General features: G+C 43.1%; 2 protein-coding genes across 2 annotated transcripts; both read right to left on the bottom strand.

The window, feature by feature from the left end:
- Positions 1 to 1,421: 1,421 nt before the first annotated feature.
- Positions 1,422 to 3,044, bottom strand: LOC108623021 (tctex1 domain-containing protein 2). Its single transcript, XM_018021261.2, has 4 exons — positions 2,935 to 3,044; positions 2,774 to 2,888; positions 2,049 to 2,245; positions 1,422 to 1,667 (listed from the first exon to the last, which is right to left on the bottom strand). The coding sequence occupies exons 1-4, from the start codon at positions 3,042 to 3,044 to the stop codon at positions 1,502 to 1,504; spliced, it is 588 nt and encodes a 195-aa protein (XP_017876750.1). The 3' UTR covers positions 1,422 to 1,501.
- A 2,758-nt stretch (positions 3,045 to 5,802) lies between these two features.
- On the bottom strand, positions 5,803 to 10,790 carry LOC108623047 (zwei Ig domain protein zig-8). The gene is made up of 6 exons (XM_018021301.2): positions 10,231 to 10,790; positions 9,651 to 9,814; positions 8,030 to 8,243; positions 7,345 to 7,495; positions 7,049 to 7,197; positions 5,803 to 6,377 (listed from the first exon to the last, which is right to left on the bottom strand). The coding sequence occupies exons 1-6, from the start codon at positions 10,316 to 10,318 to the stop codon at positions 6,277 to 6,279; spliced, it is 867 nt and encodes a 288-aa protein (XP_017876790.1). The 5' UTR covers positions 10,319 to 10,790; the 3' UTR covers positions 5,803 to 6,276.
- Positions 10,791 to 11,051: the final 261 nt, after the last annotated feature.

Below are 11,051 nucleotides of genomic sequence, written 5' to 3'. Positions count from 1 at the left end.
GAATTATATAAAATTACAAGATTCTATCATTGTTGCATTCTTATTTTTTCATAAATCAAATCAAGATTCTATCATTCGACATGAGAATTCAAGATGTAACAACTTTCTTTAATAAACTCGCAATATTTCTAAAATTTTGTACAGTGTTTTATTGATGTAATATCTCGTAACTGTTAAAATTTCAATGCTTTGTCATTGCTTTTACGTATAGGTTCATACAACCTTAATGACCAGTATAAAAGTTCCTTCCGTTGCAGAAACTTACGTCGTACAGTTGCTAAATCAGCAGAGTTACCGGCAGTACTTTTGTTCGATACCACACCTGCAATTCAAAAATCGTTCCCGCGGACAAGTCGATAAAGATTCCTCTAATCGGGGAAAAAAGTTTGGTAACTCGTCACTTATTCGCTGTCATAAATTCAGCGAGGAGCGTTCTTCTTTCACCGATAACTACATATATCACCTTGGACAATCGCCGGAAGCGGCGACGCTGAAAATATTGTCCTGAATTTTCACTGGCGCGCGACGACCTTCGGGCGGAGCAATCGTTAGAAAGTCGATCGCGTTTTCCCACCGCGTTTCTACTCGGCTTGGAAAATTGACGGTTCACCGATGACACCTGACCAGCTCCTGGTCAATCATTCGTATCAAATTCGCCGGTTTAACGGCGCGATGGAAATTTCGATCACGATTTTCCCGTAATAAAACGATCTATAAATTGTTCGGAGGATCGGGCGGGCCACCAGAGGTACAAATTACAAATTCGTTCAGCCGCGATGCGACGAATACGTATCTGTACTTGTAGAAAAATGTCGGACGTGTTCCCGAAACTTTAAATCGGCGACTATTATTCGGACGAGAAGTAGACGGGAGCCGGGCGAAAGTTTTCCGATAAATCATCGTGGAAAACCAAGAGAGCACAGGACCAATGCACCGATCGGGGGGTTCAGAGGAAATAAAAGGGCGGAGTTGCGAAACTAATAAATATTAATATTGCACGGTTACTTTATAATCGATCGAAACTCTTTCCGTGCACGCGTTCTCAAACGGATACGGGTACGATCGGTCCAGTTCGCGGACGGCAAACTCTGACACCAAGTAAATTCTCTTTCATCTCTCTCTCTCCGTCTATCTCTCTGTATTTTTCCATGGGATACAAAGTTTGAAAATTATTTCGGCACATCCTCGTTCGGGCGATAATTTTTCTTCCCTTGTTCGGCGTTTCGTTCGACCAATAAAAAGGATATTCTGCCGGGTGTCGCGAAAAACCTCGATAAATTGAGACGGGGTGCAGCGAGCGGGTTGGGTGGCCGACGCGGTGGATCCTCGTAAACGTCGACGTATATTTCCATCATTATGCAACGGTATCGCACGATATCGAGCGTGCGAAAAATGATGGCGGAAAGTAGAACGGGGCAGGAATTAGTTTGGAATTGAAACGAATATCGGGGGTTGCTAGCGAGACATGGTATGGTCGGAACGGATTTAAACAGAGCGAGTTTCACTCGTAGTACATGCCGAACACGCAACACCATGCGTAGATGTGGTTGTTTTCGAAAAGGTAGTACGAATAATTGTCCCGTTCCACGTCCCAGAGGCATTGGGCGCCCGAGTGGATACCTTGATCGAAACGTTGCACTATGGTCACCTGCACCACTAATTTGTACCTTTGAAACACAATAAAACAATCGAAATATTTACAGATCAACGATATCAAAAACAATTGCTATCTGTAATTAGATGACTAAGAGCGAATTTGTTTATACTATGCATTTTATTTTTCTGCCAGGCAACGTTATTAAAACACTGCAATTATTTTTATATCAGCTTGCCATCTGATTACAGAAATAACGAGGCTAGAAGTGACTAATTATTTCGAGCCAGCCTTTCCTCCACTTGGGGACGGAACATTGAATTTGAAATTAAAAGGAACGAGTGAAATTTTTAACTGGAGCAGCTGTTAAAATTTACGAGGCATAGTGGAACTGGCTAAAGAATCGCGAACGTCTCGCGTTTTATAGGGCAAAACGCAGTACGTGCTACACCACCTGTCGTAATCCTTTCTACAGAGCGCCGTTTGCAAGTCCGATCCAATGTCGGAACACAGTCTCGACATTTGATTCGGATGGTAGGCCGTAACCGGTGAGAGTTTCCTCACCATGACGTTTTCAACCATCATGTCGATCACCTCGACGTCGAATTTCCGGAACGATTCCAACCGATAAGTGTTCTGGTACTTGGGAATCTATGATAATATTAATAATAATAATAATAATAATAATAATAATAATAATAATAATTTATTCATGGACAGCCCATTGTAGCATATAATAAAAGTAAATTGTACAGTAAGAATAAAGAAAAAAACAACGAAAGAAACACACATGTTCAATTAATTAATCATCCCTGAATGATTAGGCTGAATTTTTTAATAAATAAGAAATAAAACATTTGTGACATCGATATCAAGAAAAATGTTTTAGACAGGAATTTCCTTTGTCGTTTAGATATTGTGGTATACACGTGTCGTTTGATGTTTCATATACTTTTATACAACCTTCATATTTTCTCCAGATTCAATCTTTTTCTATAAAATCCTCGAAGGTTACATGTTAACGTGAAAGAATGTAACGTCGTCTTACAATACTACCTCTCGAAAGCTTAAGCAAAAATCGAACGAATTTAGTGTTATGCTGAATTTTACATGTTCTCTCCACGCGAGAGTTCCATCGACTAGCGAATCGATAGTTTCATAATTGATAATGTTACGTGCCTTCAACCGATCTGCACGCCTGTAGAAGAACATGCGACTTCCGGAACTCAAGCCTGATATCCGAGAAGACGGCAATCTCCTCCTACTCTGCAGCAACGAGAAATTAGTCGATCGACTTAAAAAGAGTTAACCTGATGAACGTCAGCATTGAAGACAATTACCCATTGAACTGCACCTGTCTCGTCGTCGCGCTTAGCTTCCGTATATTCGCGGCTGATTTATACCTCGAGGCTCGCAGTTCGTTAGGGGGTTTGCTCGACTGCTGATTCATTTTTCCGGAAAGCTGCGATGACGGCCCGCAGTTCGATGTTTCAGCTGGCTGAATCTGGGCGTATCCGTGGAACAAAAGAATGCTTGACAAAAACAAAATTGGGATAACGATTTTTTGTGTACACGCGAGGGAGTGAAATAGTAAAAGCTGTTTCACATGTCAATATCACATGTAATGCACGTTACGTACGTAGCCCTAGACGTTCTTCGATAAATAATTAAATAATAATTCATCGCCGTAGCGGAGTCGATAATAAGAAATAAGACGAGGTTTTTGAATAATTAATTAAACTGTCCAGATAGACGTTTAACTTGCTCATTTATGAACGAAATTATTTTATTTATATTACATTAAAGATAGAGAAACTCATTTCCCCTCGGGGGCTGTGTACTCCGTTCATAAGAACTCCGACCGACGCAACTTCCTCCTGCTAAAATAATAACAAGGTTTTCAGGAATTAACGAGCCACATCTCGGAAGATCTGTGAAACTCTCAAACATAGAACGAGACTTAGCTAGAAGTATAATAAGTTCTACGGATCCGGCGGAAATCTTTGGCATAAAAAGTTGAAATCGTGCTGATCATCACTTTTCGCTGGCCGAGGCGACGTGGGAAGGAAATCTTCAAGATCATTCCTCGTTGATGGCGCTTTTATCTACAGTTACGCGAATGCATCCCCATTAAACGCGAAAGTGTTCCGGGGCTAAGTCGGTGAGTATAAAAACTGGGATACAGGCGTCGACGGGTGCCTTATCTTTTTTCAAAAGCAAACTGTCAACTGGAATGCGACGTGATACGAATGGCAGCAGTCTTGGTTTTTCATCGATAAAATTCATAGTTGATTTATGCCGACCACGGGCTTTATTGCGGAGCTTTACTGGTGAAAGAGGTGCGGCCCCCGGGTCACGAGCCACGGTTCTTCGGGGCTTCGATGCTACTCTTTCCGATAAACCCGATACATATTTGCGTGCACGGCGCACTGCTCGTATAATTCAACCCGCGCATTCTCCCACGCCACAATGAAAACCAATACTCAAATCCACGACAATGAAATAGAAAACGATAAGGAGTTGTTATGAATTTTTTTTTTTTTTTAATGTTTCTCCCCGGCCTGGCTGAATCCCAGAAGCTATTAAGCGGACACTCCTATCGATTCGCAATCCTATGGACCAGTTGGAACGGTCTGAAAATTACGGTCGCCTTGTTCGAGCTCATTAACTTCGAGCCGTCGGAGTCATTAGATACGTACTTAGGACATATATATATATATCTACTTACCTGCGGAGAAGGAGAACTTATCTCTCGCGCTACCATCTTTCCTCGTTGTAACAAATTCGCTAAAAGTCCGCTCCGGTCGTCTCCGTCCCCGACGTTACAGCAGGCCGTTCTAAATCTACCGAGAACTTAACTTTCGGATAACAAACGACGTTCAGAATCTCGTTAAACTCTTCGTAGCTCGCGTTAAACTTCGAGTTCGAATGAAACGGGAACCGTGTTCTTTAAAAGCTTGTCTCCCGTGGAAAATAAAAATAGAAAAAAAAAAGAATACGATACCTACTTCTAAAAAAAAAAAAAAAAAGAGTTACAAAGGTAACGCTGTTTAATCGATACACGGTTGAAGCGCATCCGAGTAACCCTGCGAATTTCATTTCGGGACGGGCTTTCATTTAAATTCCGAATGTCGAATTAAGTAGAAGTAATTGCACACGTCGGAGCGCTTTGTACCTGTAGGCGCCTTACAGTGTGTGTATGCACAGTTTTCGCGATGCATAAAGGCAACGGAATACAAAGAGGCCCTCTCTTTCTCTTCGCTCGCTTTACGTGTACGAAATTTCGCGCTCCACGAGATGTTACACGCTTTTAAACGCTTTTGTAAATAAAATAAGAAATCCTAAAGATTTAAGGTGTCCAGTTTATTACACACTTTAATAGTAATTTATTGGCGTAAAATAAAATCTGTACTTTCCAAATAAAAGAATTGGGAGATGTATGTATGTGTACTACGTACAATACGTCCCTCAGAAATCTTCCCTAAGCCCATTTATCAGGGCTCAAAGGGAATTTGTCGGTGACAACAGTTAATCTTTCACGAAAGTTTGGAAGTTCGGAACGGTTAACACGGAGAGTGTCCAGCCGGGCAACGACAATTTCAAACCGGAAATTTCATCGAATCGTGGTCGGAGCCGAAGCACGCACCAGGGAACGAGACGAGAGGGATCGTCCGGTTCGCCATGAATTTACATTGGGGCTGACGCGATGCGATGTGTTCTCGTCTCCGTTTCGCGGTCCGGCACACGGCCACCTACCTAACAGATGCTTCCGTCGCGATTTGCATAAAATGAGACCCGGCACTGTTCCCCCGGCGCGGGGCGTCGCGACGGGACGCCCGGTTTAAACGTAGCCGGACTTCAGATATCTGTCCCTTCCATTATCGGAAAACGTGTCCCGGATTTAATACCGATAATCTGGTTAATCGTACGAGGCACCGTCGATACGTTACACGGAAATTGACTTAAAAACTGACTCGTACTTGGCTCTGTTTTCGATGCAGGGGAGAGAAAACACATCCGTTAAAGCGAACACTGCTTCGATGGATAAATGGGTTCACAGTGGTGTAAGTCAGTTCAAAGCGTATCTACACAACTTTTATAAAACCGTGTTTTGCACATGCTGTGAAATTTTATTGCCAGTCATTTAAAAAAATATTCAACGTAAATGTATAAACATCATGAATAAATAAAAAACAAATATTTCGAAATCGGGTGAAATTTTATCGTGATTTATTTGAACGATACCGTGTGAGTGTTGATGCATAAAAAAGTACAGTTATCAGGGGAACACAATTTATATCGTTCGCGCCAGTGATCAACGAAATGATTCAACCAAACGAGTACGTATCAATTAGCAGAATGTATTTCGTACCTATTAACAAATATTTCGTTCGTTTAATCATTGTGTATACACAGAGTCGCGAGATAGTTGATTATTATTCTACAGGAATGTACGTGTATGCGTGTTACAGTCAGGTCAGGTGTGAGATCGGAACAGAATTCGCGGCACGACGCGGGGCGGAGGCGGTGAACGGCGGTGAAGTAACGAATCGTCCCTCGGCGACGTAATACAATATTTCGGCGCCGAAACTCCGTGTATTTCCCGATTCATAGAAAATTCAGTCCGCGCGCGGTGAACGCGTCGAAGCTCGCGAATCACAGAACGTCTTGCAGCCACTCGTTCACCGAAATATCGTGTCCACCAGCAGGATCAGGCTGAAGAGAATGGCCCTCCTGTTGATGTTCCCGGTGCCACCGTGCTGCATCGCGGCCGGATGTTCGCCTGGAAACAATGTGCGTGCCAACCGTGTGCTCAACACCCGATTCATCATCGGCGAATAATTAAAAATTGTTCAGTCGTATTGGAAAAGTAAAACGTAATCTGCGGCGAAATTTCTTACGAGGGGCTCGAGGGTCGAGGAGGGGAAAAATCTCATTGGGTCGGGCGAGATTTGCATAACGAGAGGAAGCTCCCGGTTTAATTTCAAACCGTGGCTGTTTTTCGTTCGCGGGGCGATCCAGATTTGTTCATTATCGCGGATTAACGAGAAAAACGGATTAAATGAGTTTCGCGAATTACAATGGAAAACACGGCGAAAGGTGTCTGAGATGCCGCAGCTTTTTCAAACGTTCTATCGAATCTTTACTATTGTGTCCGTCGCGTTTCTATGCTTCTGTTGTTCGCTCGGCTCTCCAGCCGTCCTCGCCACGAACTTTGACACGCAACGAACCGATCGAAAGTACTCCGGCGAAATTTCCTCCACCGGTAAATCTTTCGTCAAGGGTCTTTCGCGAGATGTTCTTAAAGTATTTCGACGCTGCGCTGCGCCGCTTTGATGCCTCAACGGGATGTCGAGGGGTTGATGGAATAAAGAGGGTGCTGCCCGCCTTTTTTTCTCTCGTAAATGGAGGAGCTTTTCTTCGGGAGTTAATCGTGCGTGTTTTCATTCTCACCGTTTAACACGTGAACCATCACGCTTGCGGGGGCGACTTTGCTCGATACGCACGTATAATTGCCGCTGTCCTCGAGCTGTGCCCGCGTTATCAACAGCTTACTGGTGGTCCCGTTCTTACCTTTCTCCGTCTCCAGGGAAACTCCGCCCCTGCCAAAGCACACGATATTATTGCAAATAATGATAGTCAACCACGTTGAACGGTGCCGAATGACGTTTCATGAAATAATTGTTCGAGTCGAAGGTCACAAAATTTCGAAGTTTTCTGGATCTGGCTGACAGCGATAGAAGACGCACCTTGGACCATCGAAATCGATCACCGCACCAGCGTGGTACCAGGTCACGTTGCTCGGGGGAATATCTTGCACGTCCACGATGCAGGTCAAACTGATCGTACTACCTCTTTTCACGTACATGTCTTCGGGACCGGTGATCTTCGCCTGCACATCTGATGTTCCAATGACATGAAGGACAGATAGATTTCAATAACACTAAATAATACAGATATTAATCAACGTACGATTAATAAGCAATAAATATGTACTCTCGTTAGACGGACCTGGACAGGATTAAAACTCGAGGCAGGAATAAAGGAGGAAAATGAATAAAAGATGACTCGCGGGTGAGTGTAAAATTTATTCATAGCTGTTTCGTTATTTCTCCGATAAGTAGGATAAGTATATAAGACTAAGAAACGAAAGCGTGGGGAAATGATAGGAGCGCGGAGGGAATAGAGTTGAAGGAAAATGATTTTGCTTGACGCTTAAAGCGTTAACTGGAACGCGACCTTACGAAAAAGTGGTTCAGGCTGTTCAAGATTACGTGGAACAGAAAAAGGCTTGAAGATATCTCGAGAAATTTTTCAGATTTTCTTACTCGTCAAAACGAACGAGAGAGTCTTCGCATCCAAGAAGTGAACGTTCTCCTGCGTGAAACGATCCAACGTGTCGTACGATAAACTGCGAGGTGACCGGAAACTCACCCAAAACTTTCAAAGTGACCGCTCTATATATCTTTGGCTCTGTGTTAACTTGACATTCGTAAATGCCGGCGTCCCGTGGTTGGACGTAATCTATTCGCAGGTTCCACTCGTCCTCCTCGCCGGCATTTCGGATTATCGTAAACCTTGCGTCGCTCGTGTAAGTCAGCGACATCGACGTCAAGATGTGCAAGTCCCTTTTTCGTATCCAAGACACCTGGGACAAATTTTCCGCATCAGACTCGCGCTCACCCCGCGATACATCGTGCCTCCCGCGAAATTCCCACGCTAACGCGCGCGTAGCGTAACTGGAATTCTAATAAAGACCTGGAAACATTTTGTTAGAAAGTTTTAATCGGTTTCCGAGTACGTTCCGGTTGAATTTCGTACCTGTTTCGAGGCAATTGCCAATCTGTCTTACAATTGTTCTAGCACAAAACGTTTCTAGGTCTGCGCCGGGCATTAGCATTCCGTTTCACGATCTGTCGACGTGTATGTACATTTCGATGTTTGGACAGCGACGAAAAATCGCGACGGTTGAAACTCGCAGTGCAACGATGATCGAAACAGGAACGTGTTACAATTACTTTTTGATGGAAGAAGAAATAATTTTTCAACGCGAGAATAATCGTCGCATGAGGGGAGTTTAAAGAGGAAAAACATTTGTACGGCAAATGGGATAATCGCTCACCCATTAACCGAGGAAACCGGGCAAAACATACGCAAATTGGTTTAAAAACAGTCGCACGAAAGTGTCGTTTATCATAGCAATTCGGCCGCGCCGACGTCCCTCCCAGGTTTAGTGATTCATTCTCGTATTACTTAACGACAAATTAAGCGTTCATTGTAAGGAAACAAATGCGAGACGTTGGCTATTTCATGGCTTTTTTCATTCTTCTCACTAGCTTCCTCCATTCACAGAGAGGAAGGGAAACAAGAGATGAAGCGAGAATTCCGGTTGCGCCCCAATTTAACCGAAATTTCAGGCGCATCCCGAGCTGCGATTACAATAGCGTAACTTCGAATAATTGCGAATCCGAATTCTGAAATTGGCAATAATACGCTTCGTTGTTAACGATGTCTTTTCAGAGGATTGTAACATAAATATGAAAAAACTCCTACCTATTGCTCTCTGAATAAACATATCGTTGTTCGGAAAAAGAGCATCAATATCTCTTTCAGAATTTTTTTGTTTTAATTGCAATTTCTATTCGGATTGGCAGGGAAATAGAGCTTTCAAAGCATCGTTTGAGACCATTCAGTAGTTTCGAAAAAGGAACATCCCCATTTTTTAGACAACTGTACCTTTTCGGATTCGACGAAAAGAGAGAGGATGTTCGTTACAACTGAGATTTCTGAATAGAAAATCGAGGCTGAATGATTCCTTTCTTTTGTTTTGTCTAACGATTTTTCTAAACTTCAAAAAATTCTGAAGGAACCGAAGAAGTGATAAGAATGTAGCGTTAATCCCGTTGAAATCCAATTGAACGCGCAGCTAGCACGACGAGCCTGTTTTCCCGAGATTCGATGCGTCATATTGTTTCAAGAAGTTTCTAATTTAATTGCGAACTCGTCGAAAGCGGCTCTGTTATTCAAAAGGTAAGTACAACGGCGTGAAACTCACTGTTCTGTTGCCCAAGTTCTTAACGCGGCACAACAGCACGACGGTCTGCCCGACAACGGCGGTCACTTTTTGCGGCGGGTCTTTATAAAAATACGTCCTCTTCATCCCTCGTTGCAAGCGTTGTTCCCCTTTATCGGGCTTCTCCTCGTCGAGTCGTTGCACCGCTAAAATTCAGGTATCACACGCATTGAACCATCGCAACGAGAAACCCCTCGCCCTTTCGCTGTGCGTGCGACCGGCTTTTTTAAAAAATAAATCAGACGCCCCGGGGATTAAAGCGGCTAGTCAATTTTCAAAAAAAGTAAATCCGATCCTTCTCGGGCTTATGTAAAAATTTCCTCGGGAACATAAAGTGAAACGCGATTTATCGCGACAAAAGAATTTCAAAGCGTCCATTAATCGAAGCACATTTTGCATCTTTTTTTATCCCAACGAAAGTACCTTTTTGTCTCTTTAAAGCGAAGAAGAAGTTTTAATTGAAAATTAATTTTTATATCTCATAAAAGAACGATATCGTTCGAATCATCGATCGTACGAGTCCGCGAATCTGTTAGGGCACTTTGAGCATGATCGTATGTACCTAGGCTCCAGTGACCGGAAGACGGTTCTGCGTGTAACAGGTATCCGATTCCAAGCAGTATAAGGGCCATGCCATGGAACGGTGCCATTTTTTTACGCGCGACGCTCTTTCATCTTTATTCGTTTTTCCCGTTCCTCTGAAATTTGAACGAATACTCGAGAGCCATCGAGGATCCGCCGGTCATCCGACGATCGTTATCGTCCCCCGTTCTCCATTTCACGATGGATTTCCCCGAAGCAATCATGTGCGGTTTTATTTTTTTCCAGCAATACCACAAAACTTATGAAAACCTCAATCCCGTCAAACAATATCACTCTTGATTCGATGCATTTTATGCGAATTGATCCGCTCTATTCTAAATGATAAAAAAAAAAAGAAAAATGAGGACAGGACACGTCCGTAGTTCGTGAAAAAAATAAATTATTCAAAAATTGCAACGTTTATCGTTCGCGCGTCTCTTTCAAAAGCAACGTGACTCGCATTAGCACATCGCACATTCCAATTCGCCGAACTTAGCGGAAGTAGGACGAAGGAACAGCTCCGAGAACAGCGCGCTCCGATAGCGTCCCAAATACTGAAAGCCGATCCAGCCTGAGGAAGCGGAAAAGCTGATAGCCGGGTGCAGTGGCGCCTCGCAATGTTCCCGATTATTTGCGATTGCGCCGACGATTCGAATCGCTCTTATCATTCCACCATTTACGCAAACATCTGGTTTTATTAAAATACTCACAAATAAAACATAACATTTATTATTAGATCACATATATAAAATGAGCATATGCATACAGCTGCATATTTACAAAAGATAAAATACAGATACT

Source organism: Ceratina calcarata, unplaced genomic scaffold, assembly GCF_001652005.2.
Source record: "Ceratina calcarata isolate Rehan_Ccalc_2016 unplaced genomic scaffold, ASM165200v1 scaffold250.2, whole genome shotgun sequence".
NCBI lineage: Eukaryota > Metazoa > Arthropoda > Insecta > Hymenoptera > Apidae > Ceratina > Ceratina calcarata.
This window is presented reverse-complemented; position numbering and strand designations above follow the sequence as displayed.

What these genes read in the sequence shown, in the direction of transcription:
- LOC108623021 (XM_018021261.2), bottom strand. Translation starts at nt 3,044, where the DNA reads ATGAATCAGCAGTCGAGCAAACCCCCTAACGAACTGCGAGCCTCGAGG. An exon ending in GGCGTGCAGATCGGTTGAAG is followed by an intron (nt 2,246 to 2,773) that starts GCACGTAACATT and finishes ATATTATCATAG; the next exon opens with ATTCCCAAGTACCAGAACAC. An exon ending in TGTAGAAAGGATTACGACAG is followed by an intron (nt 1,668 to 2,048) that starts GTGGTGTAGCAC and finishes TGTGTTTCAAAG; the next exon opens with GTACAAATTAGTGGTGCAGG.
- LOC108623047 (XM_018021301.2), bottom strand. Translation starts at nt 10,318, where the DNA reads ATGGCACCGTTCCATGGCATGGCCCTTATACTGCTTGGAATCGGATAC. An exon ending in AGAACTTGGGCAACAGAACA is followed by an intron (nt 8,244 to 9,650) that starts GTGAGTTTCACG and finishes AATTTGTCCCAG; the next exon opens with GTGTCTTGGATACGAAAAAG. An exon ending in GATGGTTCACGTGTTAAACG is followed by an intron (nt 6,378 to 7,048) that starts GTGAGAATGAAA and finishes CATTGTTTCCAG; the next exon opens with GCGAACATCCGGCCGCGATG.